This window comes from Camelus bactrianus, chromosome 32, assembly GCF_048773025.1.
Source record: "Camelus bactrianus isolate YW-2024 breed Bactrian camel chromosome 32, ASM4877302v1, whole genome shotgun sequence".
Classification (NCBI taxonomy): Eukaryota; Metazoa; Chordata; class Mammalia; order Artiodactyla; family Camelidae; genus Camelus; species Camelus bactrianus.
Window position 1 is genome coordinate 8,362,400 of NC_133570.1, and position 23,240 is coordinate 8,385,639.

Consider the following 23,240-nt stretch of genomic DNA (forward strand, 5'->3'; position numbering starts at 1 on the left):
TAAATAGTATTAAAGATTATAAAAGAGAACATAAATTAAAAATTTTGATACAGAATAAAAATGACAACACAAAGGACTATAATTATAAAAAGGAAAAAGAAACTGCTGCCACTTCTGAGGCACAGCTGGGGGCGGGTCCTGGCCTCAGGCTCTGCTGGGTGCAGCTCCATGGAGCCTCGGTAGAGCCTGCGTCCTGGGTGAACAAAAGAAACAGGGAAGCCAGACAGGGTCCACCGACATTAAGAGCCACCAGAAAGACAAAGCGGGACTTTTTAAAAAAGGAACTGGAACTGTTTATTACCCAAGAATTCGTTTTAAAGGGTGAGGCATTAGCCTCCTCAAGCATAGGACCAAATGGTTACCAGCAGTGGACTTGGCACATTCTGGCCCCAGAAGACAAAACAAAATAAAGACACTTGATCTTGAGCAACGGGAAGCCTGGCTAGACAAAAAGAAGTAAAACTACCTGACCGCAAGCCCACGTTGGAGGCTGACGCAGGCTGCGGCCTAGCCCTTCCTGGTGGTCCCCGGGCTGGCTGAACGCGGCAGGCCTGCGGCCGGGCCGGCCCAGCGGCCTTTGAGGCCCCGAAAGCTCTGCTGGGAGAGGGTAGGAGTGTTCTCGTTGCATCATGTGAAGATGCACACAATGCGTCTTCTGTCAGCCACGCAGTGAACCTCTTGTCCCATGTCCCCAGTACCCTCTGAATCATTTCTTCCATCTGTGACCCCCAGAGGTCCTCTTTACAGTAAGATGTTAGAACAGGGGAAACTGGGCAAGGTGGGGGGGAGTGATTTTTGCTCCAATTTTTCTGTAAATTTAAAACTGCTCAAAGAAAGTCTATTATTTAAAAAAAATCCATAACCCACCTTTAATTGACTTATCGTTGAAATAATCTTCTAACCCTGGGCTCCCCTGTGTATCAAACAAACTCTGATTTACTACAGACACAGTGAGAATCTCTTCTGTGGACATTTCCATCAACTCATCTTCACCATCCAAACTTGACAAACCAATCAAGTCATTATTGTTAAATAAACTTGCTCGAATTTTCTCGATTTTGGCTCGGGATCTTATCTGTGTGAACAAAGAAAAGGGTCAGGACTTGAGTAGTGAGACATCAGTCATTCAACAGGTATGCCCTTTCTTTCCCTCCCGCCGTCCCTGAAAGCCTCCACTCATCCTGAGCGTTGTGGGCATCGCCTGACTTGGGCGAGCTGGCCTTGCCGGTAAAGCCTCCCTCACCTGCCAACAGCAGTGACTTACAGGGGGACAACTCAGTTGGAAACCTCTGTCGATAAACCCTGCTTGTGGCTTTACCTAGATGCCCAGTGGGGTAAAGTTCATGCTTGGCTCTAAGAAAGTCCCCAAGAAGAAGGTGGACAGATTAAAAGAAGTGATTCTGGGGAGGAAGCCAACCGCTGGATCCTGAGCTCTCTGTTCAGAGCCCATGGGGTGGGTTGGGGTGGGGAACAAGACGGTGCAAGGTTTCTTCCTCGCGCCTTCCTCTTCACATCCAATAAGGGGGAGGGCAGGTTTTACCCCACCCCTGACTCCCATTACAGAGGGTGCACGAGACACAGGATGCAGGGTTTCTAAACAAGGAGGCCCAAGAAATAATGGGAACTTGAAGCAGAAATGTAAGCTGGCGACAACGCACGCACCACCTGAAACTCATGATCAACTGGAACAGAACGAACAGCAAGTCTGATCTCTGCCTGCTCAGCAGGGATCCCTCCTGCTGATGGCAATGGCTCTAAAGGCCCGAGGCCACTCTGAAAGATGCCAGTGCGGCCTGAGTTGGAAAGTACCTGGTAAAGCCCACCGTCAGGAAGGGTCAGCCCCTCTGAGCCCCCATGTCCCTCCGCCCCGCACTCAACAACGAACTGTGTTTACTTCCTGACATCAGACTTGCTATCGCTCTGAGATGTGACCCCAAACACAGACAATCGACATGATACGTGTTTGTTGTCTCCCCTAAGGGCCCCAGAGTCACCTATCAGATAGTCTCTTGGAAATAATGTTAGAAGGTTTAAAGAGGCCCGGGGGATTCTTACTGCTCACGGTTTAAGTGGTCGCCAAGGCACGAGCACACTGACCTCCACGACTGCAAAGCCTTTGATGGGGCGCGCTGCGAGGGGCTGGTTGTCCAGGGACGTGACTGTGTACATGGAGCCCATGTCCGACCCCGAGGCTGTCTCTGCGTTGTCCAGTGGCTCCCCCAGGCTCCCCAGGCTGCCCAGGCTGCCGGTGCTGCATAAGGAAATGTCCAGGCTCTCCTGGCTGGACACCACGTGGGGCTCCAACAGGCCCGCGGGGATGGGCAGCTCGAGGCCCGAGGGCAGTGGATCCGCGGAGAGGTCGCTGACCGCCTGTGAGATGCCCTGGGAGCTGCAGATGGAGGCCTGGCTGGTGGACGCAGAGGCACTGACGCTCACGGCAGGGGTCGGGCTGCTGGACGTGCTCACCTCCACGCTGTCTGTGCCGGGGAAGCTGAGGGTCTTCTCTGGCTCGGCTTTCCCATCACCGCCCTCGGCCTTGTCTTTGGGCTTCTTGGGGTCTTCGTCCTGCAGAGGGATGTAGATCTCGTCTTTGAAGACCCCGCCATGGGCGTTGCAGGCCTTGCGGATGGCACTTCGGACGATGCCCTCGTCCAGGTGGGTGGGGATCCCGGAGATCACCAGGAGGCGGCTGTGGGCAGTGGGGCCCACCAGGGCCTGGCAGGCGTCGGCGATGGCGTCGCTCGTCACGCCCAGCCCCTGCGGGTCCTTCCTGGTGAGGTGCCGGAGGATGATGAGCAAGGTCAGGGCTCGATGGAACCACAGCATATCTTCGGGCTTGCTGCCCCCAATGCTCAGCATGGCGGGGTCTGCGTCCACTGAGCGCGCGGACTGCCGCTTCCCAGAGGAGGAGGCCTTTTCCCGCTTCATCTTGACTTTCTTCCTCTTGGACAGGAGGCTGGGGCTCTGCGGCGTCTGCCCGGGGGAGGACGACGAGGAGGATGACGAGTCGCTGAGGTTCGGGGCGGTCGCCGAGGTCACCCCGCTGGCGGTGACGCTCATGTTGGTGGGCAGGGTCACCTCGGCCACCGCCAGGCAACCTTCCATGAGCGCGTGAAAGTACGTGGAGAATCGGCCGTGGTCGGGGGCTGCCGCGGCCCCCGAGCCTCCGCACGCGCCACCCGGGCCCCAGCTCTGCGTCTCCTCGTCGTACAGCTTGTGGAGCTCCGACTGCAGCGCCGTGAGCACGGCCAGACAGGGGTTCAGCTGGAGGGCGACGGAGGAGGGCAGGCCGGCGGGGTGCTTCCTCTGCTCCAGGCCATGCGCCGTGCGCAGGAGCTCTGCCAGGAGCTGGAAAACCAGCTCCTTCACGCAGGCCGCCAGGTCCGTGGTCCAGAGGAAGTTTCCTGAGGCAAATAAAAAGGAATACTTATTAAAAAAAGCAATCACTTACACAAAGCTTACAATGTACCCGGCACTGTTCTAGGCATTTTAATGGAGTCAGCCCTCACAGCGACCCTGTGAAACAGGTACCACATCCTTCATCCCCATCTCACAGATGAAGAAGCAGAGGCTCAAAGAGCTGAAGGACTCACACGCCACCGCACAGTCACAGTCGCACAGGGAGGGTCGCACAGGCTGGCCCCAGAGCCCGCGGCTTGGACCCCTGTGCCGTGTGATCGCACGCAGCCAGCTTCCGCAGCTCAGGCCGACACATCATTACTTTCTTTCTCGTAAAGTTATCAAGCAGGTTGGTGACAAATCACTAGAACAGTGTTTCCTGAACCATGGGATGCTTCCTACTGGGGGCATACAACCCAATTTTACCAAACAGCACAGAAACACACGTGGAAAATTATTCCTTTTTAATTCCTCTTTCTGTCCTGATTTTGTCAACAAGGAAGCCTTCCTGTGGGGCTAGAATATTCTTAACAGAGAATAGGCCAGAGACCGAGAGCCTTTGACAGGCAACAGTATTTAGTCACATTTCATAACAGTAATTGTTTACCCTTTTCATTTTTATAGTTATCTTATAGTTATAGCAAGGCATACTAATTTTTCACTTAAAGTAGCAACACAAAGTTTCCTTTGAAATTAAATTTAAGTTTAAAAATAGGAGAAAGGAGTTGATTGCCACAAGAACAAATCAATACGCATGACACGCATGACTGGTAGACGTGGCAGAAATCACATAAAGGCGGCATGAGAACAACTAAGTTTGGGAAATACTGTCTGTAACAGTGATGGGCCACACATCTGTGCCAAGGTCCTGGTCATGCCAGACGTGTGTCTTATATCCACAGCCACATTATGGGCAGGGAGTCGCAAGGTCCAGGTCCAGCTGACTTACCGATCATCTTGGCTAAGCCCGGAGCCTACAAAGGAGGGAACTAGGCTGACTACTCTCAGCGGTGACGCTGTTTGGTAATTCCAACTGAAAATGAACTCATGGCTGTCCCGGGACATCGGCACTCATGGAGCCATTCACAGGGGACAAGTGCCAGTGGGGTCCAGGGCCAGGTGTTTGTGGACCTCAGATGTTTGTGTTTCCTTCTCCATTGTCCTTCCTCTGCCACTGGGCACTTGTGGAAGAGGACGGCCTCGGAGAGAAGTCTTCGCCACTAAAACTGCAAATGGTGGCCCGTGGCTGAGACCGGCCACAGACATCTTGTTCCTACAGACAGTGGTTCCTTGCTCACCTCCCCCCACGCCCTGCCCAGTGTGTTTTAAAGAATTTGAATTTGTTTTCAACATTAAAAAATTGGGAAATTCACATCAGTATCTAGATTTCTGGCTTTTCTTGAAATAAAAAGTGATAGTATCTGGCAGGACTGGGGCCACATTCTTACACAGCAATGAGCAGCGGGGTGCAGCGGCTGCCCACCAGGGCACGTGCCCTCCAGTTCATGGATAGTCCCGGGCCCACCTTTGTGTTGTATTTCTCTCACTGACGTCATCTGCCTGACCCTTAAGGACATCTGAGTTTGCAACATGTTTTTCCCTCCAACATTTTATTAGGAGAAAATATAAAAATATAGAAGGCTTGAAGGACTTACACAGTAAATATCTGTATGCTCACCACCTCGATTCTACCGTTAACATTTTGCTGTGTTTGCTTTATTACACATCTGTCTACCCCTCCGCTTACCCACAGACTCAGTTTAGCTTTTGATTTCATTTCAAAATAAGTTGCAGACATCAGTATGTTTTATCCCTAAACACTTAAGCAGACACATCATTAAAGTTCAATATTTAGAAAATTCTTGAAGTATATTTACATATGCTAAATGCACAAACCTTAAGTTAACCATTCCATGAGTTTTTCCAAAATGCTATCTCTTCTTAACCTTTCAGGAGCTGTGAGGTCATGTTTGACTCTCTAACATCATTCACTTCCATGCCACCTTTCACCTTCAAAGTTACCATAAATGGCATATTTTTGTGTTTTAAAGTAAAGTATGATAAAATTAATCTTATTTTCCTAACTGGTTAGTTATTTCCCTCAAAATAATGGAAATACTCTGGGAGTCATGGATTTGGAAGTCTAGACAGCACCTTCCACTCAACTCCCCAAGCCCACTTCAAATGACAGCAACCTGACGAGAGCGGTCGCCGCCTGGGCTACCTGTGGCTGCCCCAGGCCCTGCGGCAAGCCCCCTCCTCAGGCTCCCGAGGGGAGGGAGGCCTCACCCAGCAGCTCCACCACTTGCAGGAGGACAGACGTCGGGATGGTGTCAGGCTCGTCCTCGGCTCTCCCCTCGCCGTCCTCTGACTTCCAGGACAGCAGCTGCTCTGCAAAGGCCACAGCCAGCGGGAACTCCAGGGGCAGAGAGTGCAACACCAGCACGGCTCCAGGAGGGGGGGACACCCCTAGAAGAAGCACCCAGGAAGGAAGCTTGTGAGCGGCAGCACCTGATCGAAGTAAGCCTGTGAAAAAGACCCGCCAGGTGTGCGCAGATAGCCAGGGCCGGAAAGCCCATCCACCCATGTGTTGGGGCCGAGAAGAAATATAACTCCCCACTCTCCAGACAGACTCAGCTGCAGGTGCAGGAGGACCGGAGGATGTCCTCTTGTTGGTGTGACAGTGGGACAAAGGGCAGCAGGGGACAGGGAAGGACAAACAATGCCCCGTCAGCCCGATGACCGGCAGGGAAACAGTAAGTCAGACTTTAGAAGATGCTTCGCTGGAACAGCCCCGCCCGGTGCCGCTGCAGTCCCAGGGAGCGCCAGCTTATCGGAGGTTTACAGAGTGGACCAGCAAGGGCCCCCAGGCTTCAGGCACTACCAGGACCCTGGGCTCTGACTCTTCTTTACTAACTTCTGTCAGTGCCGTGGCCTGAATCTGACCAAAGCCGCCCACGGTGAGAGAAGAAAGGCCCTGAGGCCTGATCCCCCTCACACCCTAACCCCCCAACCCCCTCCACAAGCACTGGCCAGACATAAGTCAGGGCGTCTAGGGTCTCTGGCCAAGTCAGGAGGAACCACGTTGACTGGCCTGTACTTTGGGGAGAGTGTTTATCTGGGGAATGATAGGTAAGACAGAGATCATCTTTGTTTAATACATAAAGTTTTAAAAAACAGTCTAGGCAAAATATGATGAAAAAAATAGACCCTAATATTTATTTTTAAAAATTTTTTCAAACAGAGGTACCAGGGATTGAACCCAGGACCTTGTGCATGCTAAGCATGCACTCTACCACTGAACTATAACTCCCTAGACCCTAATAAAAAGAGATCATAAAGTTATTTAGCACTGACCAAATCACTTAAGAAATGTCCTTTCATTTTATTCCCTGAAGATGCAATGTCCCCGGATTGCGGCTGTGGAGAAGCCAAGGCTCAATTTTGGCTGAAAGTTTAAATACATCTTTATAACTGTCTCCAGCTAACACATGTCCATCTTTTCCTGTCCAACACGCCAAGGAAGCACAGTGGAAACCTGAGACTAGGTCTTCCTCCCCACTGTGCGCTCATGCAGAAGCAGAGTCAGCGGGGCCCGGCATATAAAGCAGCCAGTCAGCGACGTCTTCAGGATTTACAGAGACAGAGCCTTCAACTAAACTTCAAACTGCAGAGGCTGAACAGAGGACACCAGGGAGACAAGAGCACTTGGGCCTCCCTCCCAGGCTTGGTTTACCATTTAGATGGGGCGTGGAGGACCACTGAGGCCCGTGTCTCAGGGAGCCACATTACACCCAAAAGAATTCTGTTTTCACAAGAACGTGAGGAATGACAGCCAGGATTATTACAGCTAAGTGATGAGACGGCTCTGTTCAGGTCGTCCTAAACAGTATGTGTCCCAGCACACACTTGTGAAAGGAAAGGAAATCCCCACTGCAGCCTGGGCAGCATCTACCAGGCCTTCCCCGGGCCGGCGAGGGAGAACATTTACTCTCCTGTCTCTGAAAGACACTGCCCACGCGGTCCTGTTCTTTACCCATAGGAAAGCGGAACACAGCAAGGTAGAAAATCCTTCCAGCTTTCACAAAGAAGTTAAGCAGAGAATGACTTCAAGCTGTTCTTATGACTGCGAGCTAATTCAGAGACTTACCCAGTTTGATGTGCACCTTGTCTGTGGAGAGGATCACAGAAGGGTACTGGTTGGTGGTAGGAGGCGGCGTGAGCCCCGTGTTGGCCGGAGACGCGTCCCGCGGGTAGCAGACGGCTTCGATGAGGTTGAGCTGGCCGTTGCGCTTCACTTTGTGGCCCAGCCCGTACACGAGCACCCGCGCCCATGGCGCCTTGTACAGAGAGGAACTGAGGAGGGGGATGAGTGTGAGCAGAATCCCACCATGCACGCCGGGGGCACCAACGGACACTTCGTCGTGAGAAGGGGGTAAGTGAGAACTGGGCACGTATGAGTCATTTCCACATTTCAGGTCATCCTTTATAAAAACTAATTTCCAAAACATGGAAGTAAGGGAAGGACTGTAAATCACTTTCAAATATAGGATGACTTAAAGAATAAAAACTACGTGAGGTTTTTTTTTTTCCTGTCAATTTCTCCAGCATCCGTTTTACTTTTCTCTCCCCATCACCATCTCCTGTAGAATGGGCAACTTACTCTTTGCGGAATCCAGACTGGCTTTCTTTGCAAGACACAACGACAAAAGCTGCCCCAGGGAAATTAACATCCATGTTGACTTTAGACTCAGAAATCGGGAACTCTTCAGAGGGGAACTGCTCGGGTGCCGTCTGCAGAGACATTTAACAAAGAAAACCATAGGCTAACCCCAAAAGAGCATTTCATCTTCTCAGCTCCCAGGCAAAGGACAGACCAATGCATAAGCTATAACAGGTTGGGGAGGACAAAAAAAGCCCACTGGGAGGAAGGACACCACAGATGGGCCAAGACAGGGGAGCTGTGAAGAAAAGCAGACTGGTGGGGCAGGAGGCTTGAGCAAGAAAGTGTCATTTTTAGTCAGCCAATAAGATTTCCAATTAAAAATTGTAACCCCGGTTCAGGGATGTCAGAGCTTTAGATTTTTACCTGCAGGAAAGAACAGATCTGTCTTGTCAGCTCCAAAAGGCTCTCCTCGCCCTGGTGCAGGGTCCGTGTGATGGCCACGTTGAGCCACTCTCTCACTGTCTGGGAGTTGCCCTGGTAGAAGAGGTCCGTGGCCGAGCAGTTCTGGGCATGGACGCAGTGCTGCAGGGACTGTGCCAGGAGGATGGAGCTGGAGCTGATGGTGCCGTCTGGGGACAAGAACGAAGACACAAGTTGACAAGAACCACGGGGGCCAAGGACTGTGAGACCCTAAGTGACAAACAAGGAGCAACCTGTCCAGATAACTGGGATGGGACAGCCTGGACATATGTCTTGGCTAATAGATGTTACCAACCTGACCCCACGGAGAGGGTAGATTCAGGAGTTCAGTGGTCTTCACATTTTTGCTTTCTTTTAAGCTAAAAAAATGTTTCCTAAAGTCGTGAGTGGAGGTCCAGGTCTATTAATCAGGTAGATTTGGAGCTGCTTGGATCAGGAGTTCCTGGAGTCTGACCCACCCTGAGCTGCCCCAAGGGACCACCAGGGCGACTCAGAGTGGAGTTTGTAAAGCAAGTGTTGTTCCTGTGGCAAACCTTCTTCCACAAGCACTTGAAAGCATTCTAAGTCTGTTTCAGAGCCTCTGCGTTGTTGGGGTGGGCCATGGAGGTGCAGCTCACACAGGCCCCGGCTGGGACCCCGTGGCTGTGAGATGCCCTCGAAGTTCAGAACGTCGCCAGCCCTCTTACCTCTTGCTCCCATCTTAGTTGCTGGGAGGTCAAGGGAAGTGGGCTGGGGGCCAAGGCGCCAGAGAAAGACAGAAGGGGCCCCTGAGTGTTCACCTGGGCTGCGGGCAGATTCATCACATAGCATTCACCAGGGAGCGAACACCCAGCACCAGCCCGCACCCTGAGGGCCCCAAGCTGAGCCGACGCACACAGGCCGGCCCATTAAAACCGCTCCGCCTGTAGTCACAATGAATCAGTTAGGTCTCTTTGGAGGAGTCTGACAGCAGGACCGCTTTCCTTTCTTTATGATGCCAAACAGAGTGTCTGTGACCCCAGTACAGTGACCAGATTTCATAAGTAATACTTCATTTTCCTTGATCCATGATTACTTTGGGAAGCTCAATGACGGCTTAACAGGTTAACGACTAAAATGTCATGTAATATACTTAGATTTTTCAAAGAGTGAGAAAGCACTGCCAAGACAACCGCGATCTTTCATGCGGTTCACCTACACTAAGTGTAAAGGTCCTGTGCGGGGAATTCCTCCTCCCGCTCACGTGGAGAATGAGCCCACGGAGCACCGCTCCTGCTCGGCGCCTGGCTCCCTCTCAGGGCTGCTCCAGCCTGGAGCTGCTTTCTGCAGTGACAGCAGCAAAGCCAAGGTTTACCTGGGAGGGGAGGAGCGAGGAGCTGATTGGACAGCAGCTGCAGATGCTCCAGGGTAATGTCCCGGATGGCAGGGATGTGGAAGAGGCGGGTAAACAGGTGAGGCAGCTTCGGGGCGAAGATGTTGAGCAGGGCCATGCGGCAGTACAGCCGGGCCAGCGCGGCCTCGCATCGCAGCAGCTCCCTGCAAGGAAAGGGCAGGGGAGATAAACTGAGCGTCGCTGCTCGGCCCCCACACTGGGCAGGGCCGCGGGCGGCTGAAAGGGCAGGACCGCATCTCAGGTTCTGTACGCTGAGCTAGACACTTGTGTTTTAAACAAAAAGCCACATTTAATTATGTTTGATTTTTTTCCCAACTCAAAAATCACTGCAGAAAAACAAATGAAAATATATGTTCACATAAGAAAGCCTCATATACATGTGTCCAGAGCAGCATTATTCATAGTAGCCAAGAAGTGGAAGCAACCCAAATGTCCATCAGCTGTGGAACGGCAGATCTGTACAGTGGATTATTATTCACCAGTAAAAGGAATGAAGCTCTGACACAGGCTACAACACGGATAGACCAGGACAACGCTGTGCTCAGTGAAAGAAGCCAGACACGAAGGGCCACCTGCTGTATGATTCTGTTTATATAGACTGTCCAGAATTAAGCAAATACACAGAAGCAGAAAACAGATTGGCGGGGCTGAGGAGGGGACAGGAGAATGGGAAGTGACCACTAGTGGGTGTGCGGTTTCTTCCTGGGTGATGAAATGTTCTAAAATTGATGGTAGTGATGGCTGCAGAACTGAACAGTCTAAAAACTGCTGGCTTCTATGCTTTAAATGGGTGAGTCACATGGTATGTGAAATATCTCTCAGTAAAGCTATCATAAAAATGTCACTGTGTTCACCCCTTTTCTGTGATGAATGTATGAACTGATTGGCATTCACCTTGAATAACAGCTCATTAGTGCCTAAGCAGGTCTCATTTAGAAACGCACCTCTTGGTAAAAAATCTAACCTAGCTAATACTAAGCATAAGGGAGGCTCCCTCTATTTTATTAGCTAGTCCCCATAATTTAAAATTCTCCTGGTATTACGCACTTAACCAAAAAGGCAAGTTAGAAGCAGCCTCATTGCTTCTCTGAAGTCTAGGTCTAAACCCCACTCAGAGCCAACAAGGGTCATTTGATACCACCTACTGACCTGACTTAAAGGTAACGCTGGTCCCTCATAACTCAGATTTGGGCCAAAGGGCAACGAAAGAAACCGCCACCCAACACGTAACACCGGATGAGTCTGTAGAGCTACGACGCGAAGATGAAAGAGGAGGCAGCTAAGATGCTGCGTGGTAGCTGGCTTCTTTCTCTTCTCCAACAGTGTGCAATATTCTTGGGCCAGAATTTAAAACAAACCAACTCCAGCTGTTTCCTCCCTCCTCGCAAGTCTGTCTGTCAACTATGCTAGCAGAGCTCATAGGAGCAGGGCAGCAGAACAGATGAGGTCTGACTGTGAAAGCTGAACACCCTCCAGACTCCGCTCCGCTCCCTCCCCGGGTTTCAGAAGCTCACGTGCCAGGGCGAAGCTGGAGTGAGACTATTTCCAGTCGACCCTGCAAGATTGTCATCGCCTCCCAAGGCTCTGCTGGCAAGCCCTCCACCTCGTTTCCCAGAGTCCTAGCCCAATCCACGTGAGTGCTTCAGACAGAGCGCACCTCTGATGAACACCCGCACTGCGACCGGAAACTCTGTCACTTTACTGATCAAACTGCGGCATGTTTCATATTTCTCCCAGTACCGAGATCACTGCATTAGTACTGATAATAAATGTCTTGTATCTGTAACCTAGCACTCTACAAAGCACTTTCTTGCCTTTTGTCTCAGTTGCTAGTCAATAGTCAATAATCAGAGAAATTTGCCAAAAATATGGAAGTCTTATTAAATAAAGCTTTACAAACTTTGAATAGTTTATGTTGATAGTCGAGCATATATGTTTGGGGATTCTTTTCAACAAATATTTGGAGTCTACAGTGTGAGAGCCAGGGCCCAGGTTAGACACTAGGGGCTCCAATAATGACCCAGACAAGGTCTCCGCTTTTGGGAAGCTTATGTTCTAGAGGGAGAAGATACAGAATAAGCAAATTAAAAAAAAGAAGAAGAAGGAGAAGAAGGAGAAGAAGAAGGAGGAGGAGAAGGAGGAGAAGGAGGAGAAGGAGGAGGAGAAGGAGGAGGAGAAGGAGGAGGAGGAGGAGAAGGAGGAGGAGGAGGAGGAGGAGAAGGAGAAGGGGAAGGAGAAGAAGAAGAAAAGAAAAAACATCAGGTCCTGGAAGGGAAGTAAATTACAGTCTACGACCACGTGCTACTGTGTGCTTACTTCAGATTAGATGGTGAGGCAAGGCCTTTTAGGAAAGGTGACATATTTATTGTGACAAGAATGAGCAAAGTTCTGGGAAAGCACTGTAAGCAGAGGGAACCACAAACACAGATGCCAAGGAAGGAACAAGCTTGGTGTGTGAGAGAAGCTGCAGGAGAGGGCGCTGGAGGAGCAGACAGACTCTCAGGCTCACAGAGGGTTTCGTGATCCAGGCTCGAATTCCACTCCATGGGAGATGGAACGCCATGGGAAGGTTTAAATTAGAGGAGAGACATGAATGATCTGATTTGTGATCTTCTAAAAGATCACTTCGGCTGTCGTGGGGAGAAGAGAGCTGAGGCTCAGACTAGTGTGGTGGTGGCGGAGATGGGGAGAAGTAGACAGACTGGGATGTATTTTGTAGGAAGAGCCAACAGGACTTGCTGATTGGTTACATGCGGTTGTGAGGACAAAGGATGACCCCTGGGGCCCCTCAGAGACAAGGAAAGACCACTGGAGGAGGAGGACCAGATTCTGCCTCACATGCTACATTTCAGGCGCTATTAGGTTATCTGTAAGTAAACGGTCAACAAAGCCAGTGCCTCATCCATGTAAGAACAGACTTGGTGAACTTGCTTTCAGCTCCATTCTTTGGAAAACTGACAAAAGCAGAATATCAGCAATATCACCAGGTATGTTGCTTATGGTCAAAATGACCCACAATTGGCAAGCTGCATCTGGACTGGGAGGACTGAAAGGAGAACACTGTTGGTGGGGAGCCACAGCTTCGGGGGTACCACGACTCTTGCTAACTGGGCATGTCTTCCCAGAATCCCTGGAAGCTGTGCCTGTGGAGTTGTCACAAAAGATACTGGCTTCTCTTTGGGATGTGGGGCTGCTCAGCCACCACGTGAACATGACCATGTGAAGCCTGTCCCTCACACGCGGGTTGTCACTGGGTAGATGGGGTCAGAGAACGGCCCCTGGACTTCTGTGTGGATTACCACGACCCCTGCTGTAAACACATGGAAGACACTGCCCTGGGGAGAGCCCTGCTTCCATCCTGGATCTTCCTAAGTGAAGCAAATGCCCAGTGCGGCCTATTTTGGCCTTGTGAATTTGACTGTCAAGTTGAACTTCAGACCACCCAATGGAGTGACGGAATATCTGGGTGACAATGGCAAGGATGCAGCTGGATGCACGTACCTACCATTCCAATGAGAGATCTAAGCTGAAAATATACTCAGGTTGGTTCAAAATTGACAATATAATGAGAAATTGTGATGCTAATGATTGAACAGCATGAAAAATAGTTTATGGAAACTTTTATCAGAGAACTCCATTTATTATTTCCTTTTCCTCTGAATTATGGCAAGAATTTTTAGGCTTGAAACAATTTACAGGTGCACGTGAGGGAATTTTGCCAGATATTTAGGTTTTAATCCACTGAGGCCAGGCGCATGACCCCTGAGAGGCCCTGCAGTGCGCTGGGCACAAAGCAGCGGGCAAGAAATACCTCGTTAGCATCACAGAAACGAGCTCGCTGCTCACCCAGCCCCTGGACTCCTCGTCGGTCGTTGTCACTGTCTCTTCCTGTCTTGCTTTGCTCCTTTTACACTCTCCAAATCTCCAGCTCCCCCTCCATCTCCCCAGCTCACAGCAGAGTGCCTGACAGGCCAGGTGATACTGGGTGATGGAACTTTTCTTCCCAACTCCTGAAATTTTTCTATTACCTTTACTAGCTCCTTCTAACTCTCAGCTCTTTGAAGGAAAAGCTTTCTTGTCAACGATGAACGGCACGTGAGATAAGACACAGTCAGTGGATTCCTGCAACCCTCCAAAAAGAGGGGCTCAATTTTACCTGTGAATCTGAAGGTTGGTATTGTCCAGCGTGACCAGCCCATTGGTGGCAGTCCTTCGGTAGCCTGCTGGAGGCCTTTCCAACATGTCAATAGGGTACCAGTATCGCACCAACACACCTTCACTTCGCAGGTACGTCTCTACCTGCACCAATTCATTCACCTACAATAGGAAAAGGAAATGTCTAATTGTTTTTTTTCTTTGAGCACTGACTTATTTTTCCCATGTTTAAATATGTGTGTGTGTATATATATATACAATCAAACTTTTATAGCAGTAAATGCAGTGTCATATCAGAGAGTTGAGAGTTCAGATAGTGTGTTTAGTCTTTTTCATACCAGTTGGCGAATTTTAATTGGTACAATAAATTAAAGAACTTCAATGTAATCATGAGTTAGAAACTTAAATAGTGCTATATTTCAGTAACAGTTCAACACACACTGTTGCCAGGTAAAATTTATGTTCGTTGTTTTTATATTAATAATTCGGTAAAAGCAGGGAATCTGACAGCTCTATTTTACTGCCAGAAAAATTTTAAAAGTAAGCTCATGCATATACATTCTAGATTCAAACAGCAATGTAATTTTTATTTAGGGATTAATATTAAAGGGAATCAAACGACTTGAGGAATAACAGAATGATGAACAAAATTTCTATTTTTCTAATTTTACTTTCACACATTTCCACTGCTGAAAAAATAGTGTCAGGTTTATAACTTCTGATAACCAGAATCAGAAATCTGTATCATAAGGTAGCGGGAGATTAACAGTATTATTGACGGAATTTTCTGCCTGAAAGTTCACCTTAGTAAACCACCAGCCAAAAGGCTCTCTTAAAAATGTAATGATTTCAATTACATTCTGGTAAAAGAGAGTCAGTCAAAGATGTAAGACTTTCAGTTTCAAAGCATTAATGATACCTAACATTATGTGTCTCTCTAGACTAGACAGATACAAAGTCTATCTACACGGTGACTGGTGCTTCTCTATCAGAGACTCTTAGGCTTAACCTGTGTACCATTTCATCAGTTTTTCCCTCGTGGGAAACTTAAATGCAAGCATGTGTTTACAACCTGAGGACCATGCAGTCATGGCTTTCAAACGGGACTCTGTTTTCAAAAGAAAGCTTCAGCTTGGCCCTGACTCCCTGTCTCTGTTCCTTCTTCCCTGCCACCTCCCGTTCCGCAATCCTTGCTGAGCCCCTGAGAGGGCTCCGCAAAGCAGAGAAGAAAATGACTATCTAGTTTAATACACTTGTTTTCCAGGTGGGGAAACCGAGGATGCGAGAAGCAGTAAGATGACGATATCAAAATCACAAAACTATTTCTTTGAGTCTGTATGACAATCATGACAATAGCAGATTATCCATTCATCAAGGACAACAGGGGGACCTTCCCTTGGAGCTCAGGTAGCTAGAACGTAGGGGCAGTATGAACACGGCTGGTGGAAAACAATGGCGGCGGCGGCACGGTCTGAGGGAGCTGACGGCACTGAGAGTCAGGAGTTTATATTCTGTCATCAGCCCTGATCTGGGCCCATGAGAAAATCTCAGGCAAGTCAGTTGTCATGACAGCACTCAGCCTGGTTTCTTCCCCCCAAGCTGAAGAGTAATCTATCTGCGTGATCACTTTTTGAGGTTACTTGGAGTCTGGGCATGAAAGTCTCAGTGTATATAAAAGGTGTTCACTCACTGAATCCACATCTAAGACAACTCCATGAAGCCCAAAGGTTTTCAGCATCCCTCGGATGGCAAATTTGGGGAGAGCGGTTCCAACTGTACTGCTGGCTACGTTATTGCTGTCTGGAGAGCGGGTTACTACCGTGAGACCTGAGGAGGGGAGAGCGAGAAGTTTTTTCAGGAGCAAGTACCATTATCACCTTGGGACCCTATATTTTAGGGTCTAAAATAGCTCTACGGCGCTGATCAAGACCCTCAGTTTAGTTCTAATCCAAAAGGGACACAGCTCAGTCTGGAAGATAATACAACAAAATGTTGTTTAAGAACTCCGGCAATTCAACAATAAAACAAGAAGACAAAAAAAAAAAAATTGGCAGAAAAGTTGAATAAACATTTTTCCAAAGAAAGAAAAGATACACATCAGCATTAGTTGTTAGAGAAACGCAAGTCAAAGCCACAATGAGATACCACTTCACGATGGTATTACGATGGCTATAATCAACAGACAGACAATACTAAGTGTTGGTCAGGGTGTAGAGAAAATGGAACCCTCACACATGCTAGTGGGAATGTAAAATAGTGCACTTATTTTGGAAAACAATCTGGCAGATCCTCAAAAACTTACACATAAAGTTACCACATGACCCAGCAATTCCACTCCCACAAATATACCCAGAAGGAATGAAAACATACCCACACAAAAGCTAGAACACGGCTGTTCACAGCAGCATTATTCATAACAGCCGAAAGGCAGAAATAACCCAAGTCCCCGTCAACTGATGATGGATAAACAAAATGGGGAATTATCCATACAATGAAATATTATTTTGCCATAAAAAGAAAGTACCAACATGAGCTACAACAGGGATGAACCTTGAAAAATCATGCCATGTGAAAGGGGCCAGACACAAAAGACCACGTGTTGTTATGACTCCATTTACACGAAACGTCCAGATTAGGCAAATCTATAGAAGCAGAGAGCAGATTAATGGTTGCCAGGGGCTAGTGAGAAGGAGAAATGGGGAGTGGTACAGGTACAGGATTTCTTTTAGGGGGATGAAAATGTTCTGGAATTGCAGGCAATGGTTTGGTGGTTGCATAACTTCGTGAATATACTGAAAACCGCTTAAATGTAGGCTTTAAAAGGATGGCATGTGAATTACATCTCTCAAAAAATAGAGAAAAGGAATAAAGAAAAAAGAAAAGTAAATATATATATGCCTAACTCTGTCCATGATGTTCTGATATTTTTGTGAAGGTCTAATAATAAGTGGTTTGAAATTCTCTTTTTTGTGCTTTTCTGTACTTTAATTTCCTCAAAATATGCAATAGATTTTTAATCAAAAGAATAGACACATTCCATCAAATTCTAATCAGCACAGCACAACCACATACTCCTGGTTTACTAGCTCAGCAGCCAGGACTAAGCCTGAGGGCCTCTCTGCAGTGCTCCCCCCAGGCCCCGCTCCTCCCTCTGACCAGCGTCCCGGCTCCCCCGGCTCACGCCAGTCGCTCTGGGAATGTGCAAGAGGCCCCCAGAGGCCAGACAAGCATCTGCTCGTGCCCCTCCAGGAAGCTGTAGGGCCTCACACGGGAGAGCCTGGAAGAGGTCACGGCACTGAGAGAGAGGAAAATCACCCTAGGAAAGCCAGCAGCTGCTTGACTCAAGCTTATGCTTGGGAAAACTCAACTTCTCACTTCAGAGGAGGTTTCACAGATGAAGGAAGGGGGAAAGCAAAACCTTTTCGAACTTTGTCAATTGTGAACTTGTTTGCTTCGTCTTTAATGTCTTCAATGGTGGGAAGGTAGAGGTCTCTGGGGATGCCACCGTTCTCCTCGTAAAGGAATTCAACCGTCTGCCGGGCAATATCCACCATGCCTGGAAGAACAGAACAGAATGACACGATCTTCAGTCCAACCACGACACTGACTCATTCCTAGAATGAAGAGATAAGAGGATCTTTCAAACACTGTTTGTAGGAGTACGTAACCTCTTAGCAAAGGTGAAGTGTCTACCAAGTTTAAAATTCTCAATGCCCTATTTCTAGAAATCTCTCAGTCTCTCCCACAGAAACACAAACATGAGTGTGTAAAGGTGTGAGAACACTCCCCGCAGTGCTGCTGGGAAATATAACAGAAGAAGGAAATAATGAAAATATTCATCAATAGAGAATGGTTAAAAATGACGGTTCATTATCATGTAGTCACTTCATTTTAGTTAGGTCAAGAGAACAAACTACATGACAAATGGAGAGTAAGAAGAAAGTGAGGGTGGTGGTTTTTTTTCTTACTTTTTGTGCTTTTGTTCTGTGTTTGATCATTGCTACAACCAGCACATACTGTTTATTTAAGAGAGACAGAGAGCTACACTAACTTTCATCCACTACTGGAATCTGCTGTCCTTCCTTCTCAGATTGAGGAGACATCATTTCATTCAATAACAACAGCCACTATTAATGAATAAAACAAGTAAGTAAGTGTGAAAGGCCCTGAAGAAAGCAGCACTGTGGGGAGGGTGGAGAGGTGGGGCACCCTGTTTCCATCTGCTGTTGCCGCCTCCCACCTCCCAAACCGCTGGGGAAGTGGTGGATGCCAGTGTTGACAGCATCTGCTTTTAAACAAGGCGTATCTCCATCACACTTAACTACCATTCCTTTCTTTGTTGGCCTTGCTGTAATGAAAAGGCATAGCAATTTTCTGAGCCAGTTAAGTAGGGGCTGCAATTAGAGGAGGATGCTTAGAGAAAGAAGTGTCAGAGAGAATAACGTGACATGTGGCCTGATATTAGATTATGGAAAAGTAGTCTTTGCAACTTTGCTAACTTTTCCAAAGAAATGTGGGTAGGAGAGAAAAAAAAAAACCTCTGCTGTCTACTGAGCTGGAACCTGGGAACGTGGGGAAAATGTCAAATTAAGTCTTGCACAGCACAGAGATGGTTTCATTAACCCTCCTTGGGGTCCTGACAACAGGACCCTCACAGAGGTGGCCCTTTGGGCACTAGAGACATCTTCCTATCCTCTTTTCGGCCTTTGCCACAGCTACACTGAAGGAGACTGTATTTGAAAGGTAAATGTTTCATGTTTAAGTTAATGTGGTTCAGATGACCTGCATGGCTGCACAGACGGAGCCCCAGAAGATCCCTTGGCAGCATGTGTGTCAGGGGCCACAGACACTTCTGGGTGAGTCAAGAGGCCAGGAGTCGTGGGTCTGGCTCTGTCTCGCAGCTCCCTTTGGATAAAAAAATTTTATGCTGTGTTATCTATATTTTCCCTCCTCCAAACTGCGAGCAGAGGAAGAGAAGGCACACTTGGTCACGGACATTTAAGATGGCTCTGGGACCAAATGGTGAAAGAAAAAGAAATCCTGAGTTAAGCAGAACCTACATGAAAATGAAGGCAGGGCAACCCATGATCACACACACGAGCTTCTATCTACACACTGTAAAGATTCTCCCCCTTCTCACTCTCCCAAAGCCGTAAGCAGCACCAGACTCCCGGAACAAACAGTGTGTCCTACTTGGAAACGTAACGCTGCTTTGCTGAATTAGCTCCAGGTCCCAGCTTCAATACTATGTTGTGTGAGCAGCCAAGCTAGACCGGGCTGCCCTCCTTACACCCGCAGTGGCCTCTTGATTGACCACACACAGCCTTCACCACGTGGGGCATGTTGTTGCATTACCTCTTTCCCATTAGGATGTAAGCTCTGGGAGGAGGGACCGTCTGTGTCTTGCTCGCAGAAGACTCCTTAATCCCTACCATAGGGCCTGACCCCGGGACGCATGTGTTGGATGAATCGATGGCTGAATAAATACAACAGAAACAAAGCCTCCTGGTTCTCAAAGTCAGTGACGTGTACGGTGCTTCATGGCAGAGAGCAGCGAGTTTGGTATCACACTGATTAAGGGAAAGTCGTCAGAAAACAAGATGAAATCTGCTCCGCAGTCTGATGTAACACAGACACGGCATTTTCTTTCAGATGCTGAGAGTGAATGGAGGGGCATGAATTATCTGTCCATCTGTAGGACCTACTACAGCAGATTACGTTTCTCCTTTGTTTAAAACCTCCCAAAGGCTCCTCATTTTATACAGAATCAAAGACGCAAAGTCCCTGCCAAGGCTGCCACAGCTCCCTGCTCCCTCTCGTCCTTCCTGCAGCTCCTCCCTCACCCTCTCTGCTCTCCAGACACTGGGTCAGCCTCACTGCCGCTCCCTCCTCCACCCAAGCTCACTCCCATCCGAGGATCTTCCTGATGTTGCTCCCTCTGCCTGAAACTCTTAAGAGAAAAGAAAAGAGAAGAACATGAATGATCTGCCCTGGAATTTGGGTTGGCAGCTGAGAGAGGGCTCTGATGAGAGTGGAAACGATGACACCAAGTCAGAGGATGAGTGGATATTTCCACGGTTAAATATGAACATGATCGTTCCGCTGTCATTGGTCTTAGCTTTGGGGATAGAAAGGGGGTAGGTACACACACTGACTAGTTCTGGCACCAGTCTGAGAAAAAGGGATCACCGAGATACACTGGAAATCAGAGATTCAGCATGTAAGTTGATGAGGAAATAAAGGCCCTTTAGTGGTTTTTCTCCTTGTTTCTAGTCTCAGTCAGGACAAAAGTTACAAGAGGAGAAAGACTGCTGACACAGGGACAAAACCATCTTCTTACAGCATCTCTGACTGCCACGATGACGGCAGAAAACCCCAACTGAGGTTCCACCAGAAGAGCGGCTGGGCCTCTTGGGGAAAGGCATTTGCGCATCTCAAAAAGCAGGTGTTTCACAGATGAGGAAAAGCCTTAAAACAGGAATCAGCTATCTGCACTTCAGACTCACTCCTAATCTGCTGTCTGTAGTCAGACTTGGCGCTATTGCTGGCCATGGGAGAAAGACCTCACTATCATCACTTGAGTTACCGCAACACTTAGAACTGTTTTAACTGAATGTTTACTATGTACGCTGCTCTTAGGAGCTTTATCTGTATTCATTCTTATTTTTCATGTACGTATGAGGTGGCTACCATTATCGATTCCATTTTAAAGGTGAGGGAAGTCTAGAAAGGCTAAGTAATACTCCCAAGTTCAGTAAAGGCCCAGGGAGAAGATACTGTCAGGTCTGGCTCGACTTCAGACGAGCCTCTTTTTCTGATTTACATCCTGTATTTCATCTACACGCATCTCTTCATGTCATGAATCGAGCTCCTTAGGAAAACACAAAGCCTCAGACCTAGTTGGAGAGCTCCCTTTATCTGGTCCAGGCCCGACTTCCGCTCTGCTTCATTGCGGAAGCGTCTTCGGATAGTAGGAAAAACCTTGGTCTCCCACGCTTTCACCAGCAGGGCATAGTGGTCCTCCTGGAAGGAGAAGGCACACGTGAACGGAGAAGGAAGGCCTCGTGCGGGCACCAGTCCTTCCCTGACTCACAGTTCTCACCCCTGAGCTCTTCAGCCACTCAAATGCCAGGGACGGAAACATCCCGTGCGGACCACCAAACTAACTGTATCCTCAGACACAGGGGAGGCGACAGCTGGACTGGGGCAAGCTCTTCCTTTCCCTCTAAAGCCATACAAACTCTTCACATGATCCCCAACTCTACTGCTGAATTACTGTCAAAGTACTTCATTTCTGCAACACCCGGACTGCTACTGGGCAGTGGAGCCCAACATTCTGCTACTGATGCTTCTGGTTTAGAAAAATGAATACCACAGAGTCACTGTGCAGACACAGTGATGTGCCTGAAGGTGTAACAACTCCAGCCTTGCACACTCAAATCCAAACACTCCTCATGGCCTAAGCAAACGCCGGGGGTCTCCCACCTGCGGAATGTCATCGTCGTCATCGTCATCACTTTCGTCATCTGCAATGGGAGGCGGGTGGGGGTCTGGGCCAGAGGTGATGAAATTCTCATAGCTGAGCTCTACTTTATAATGACAGGAAGTGTCACTATCATATTCTGTAACAAAGCACACAGACAGTGAATTCTAGGCAAGGGCACGTGAACTTCTCACCCTGAGACAAACCAGATTCACTTAATTTGCGTGACAGAAAGACTCCTAGTTCTTGGAGGGGTTTTAAAGCACAGAGTCAAAGGAATAACTAATCGCCTATAATTGCCCTGCATCCTAAAATAGTTTTTATGGGTATAATTCATTCAACTCAAAGACTTTGGAAGGTTCTTCATCACGGAAAATAATTAAATAGACTCTTTTCTTTTTTTAAGGGAGTTGTAATTTTATTTTATTTTTCTCTCCTTTCCTCTCTTTTTTAAAAAAATTTTTAAACCCAGGACCTTGTGCATGCTAAGCATGCACACTACCACTGAGCTATTACAGTGGTAATAGCTAAAACAGACTCCTCTCTAAAACATACTCTCGAAAAGAAAAATTTTTTTGTTTATTTTGCAGGGGAGGTAATTAGGCTTTTATTTATTTATTTATTTTAATGGAGGTACTGAGGATTGAACCCAGGACCTCATGCATGCTACACACGTGCTGTACCACTGAGCTGTACCCTCCCCTGTAAAACAGACTCTTAAAACTTTTCAAACCAGTATCCCAAGGGCCAAACATGGTGGCAGACATCTCATTTCAGGAAGCTCAGCTTTATTCCATCTTATTATGAAATTTTTCAAACAATCAGGAATTTTTTTAAGTGCACATCTATGCACCCACCACCTAGATTCCAGAGTTTATTATTTTCAATGACTTCCATTTTAAAAGTTTTTAAAAGTGATTAACATTATTAAATTAGGAGAATTCATATACAATTCTGGGGTTCTTAGCTGTCTTAGAAAACGTGGGCAGTCTTTCAGGCTTCTATCTCCATGTGGCGATGCTCTGCTGGCCCAGAAAAGTGGCAGGCTTCCTACGTGTGGGGGATGCCCCTTCCAACCTGCCACACTTCCTCCTGCTCCCCATTCTGTTTTACCAGGGCTGTTACCCCATTATCAGTGGGCCCTGGAGTGCGCCCAAGTTAAAGGGATGCACGGAATTAATAGCACTTGCATTCCCCGGAAGCAGTGGGGCCCCGGGAGGAGGTGACCTACGTTGCTGAGCAGTGGCCACAGCAGCAATCCGGCAGGGTGGCCCGTGAGTGCCAGGGTCTGACGCAATGCTGGTGCCAGCATCGTTGTCACTGTCAGATGCCATGGCAAAGGGCAGGGCCTCAAAGTTAGCACTGATCTCTTCTGCCAGGTCGGTGCACAGGTCAGCGGCGTTGCGGTGGGCCTGCCCTTCAGCATAGGCAAATGGGCGGGAGCCAAAGTTAGCTCGAGTCTTGGTGTTCTGGAAAAGAGACCAAAGAAAGGATTGGAAGGGACCTGGGTTTATTTACGTATTCATTTTTAACACCTCAAGGTGAACGTCACTGTCAGACAAGAAGTACAGCCCCAGCTGTGGAATCCGTGAACCCGGGCAGAGGGGCCGGGGCACCTGCGTCCCCCGGTGTTTCCAGCTCTGCAGGGCCGGCCAGGCCCGCCTTGCCCCTCACCTCGCGCTCAC

At 48.3% G+C, this 23,240-nt stretch overlaps 1 protein-coding gene across 10 annotated transcripts in view; it reads right to left on the reverse strand.

Annotated features, from left to right (window-relative positions):
- Positions 1–23,240, reverse strand: part of HECTD4 (HECT domain E3 ubiquitin protein ligase 4) — a 164,631-nt gene that overhangs the window by 17,492 nt on the left and 123,899 nt on the right. For all 10 annotated transcript variants that reach the window (XM_074355855.1, XM_074355854.1, XM_074355850.1 and 7 more), the window contains exons 50-62: positions 22,787–23,024; positions 21,558–21,694; positions 20,969–21,095; positions 17,491–17,628; positions 15,763–15,899; positions 14,074–14,234; positions 9,879–10,060; positions 8,489–8,694; positions 8,063–8,193; positions 7,550–7,755; positions 5,689–5,868; positions 2,098–3,404; positions 868–1,075 (exon numbers count right to left, since the gene is read on the reverse strand). In XM_074355855.1, the coding sequence (XP_074211956.1) occupies positions 868–1,075; positions 2,098–3,404; positions 5,689–5,868; positions 7,550–7,755; positions 8,063–8,193; positions 8,489–8,694; positions 9,879–10,060; positions 14,074–14,234; positions 15,763–15,899; positions 17,491–17,628; positions 20,969–21,095; positions 21,558–21,694; positions 22,787–23,024 (3,358 nt within the window). The remainder of the gene's footprint in view (positions 1–867; positions 1,076–2,097; positions 3,405–5,688; positions 5,869–7,549; positions 7,756–8,062; positions 8,194–8,488; positions 8,695–9,878; positions 10,061–14,073; positions 14,235–15,762; positions 15,900–17,490; positions 17,629–20,968; positions 21,096–21,557; positions 21,695–22,786; positions 23,025–23,240) is intronic.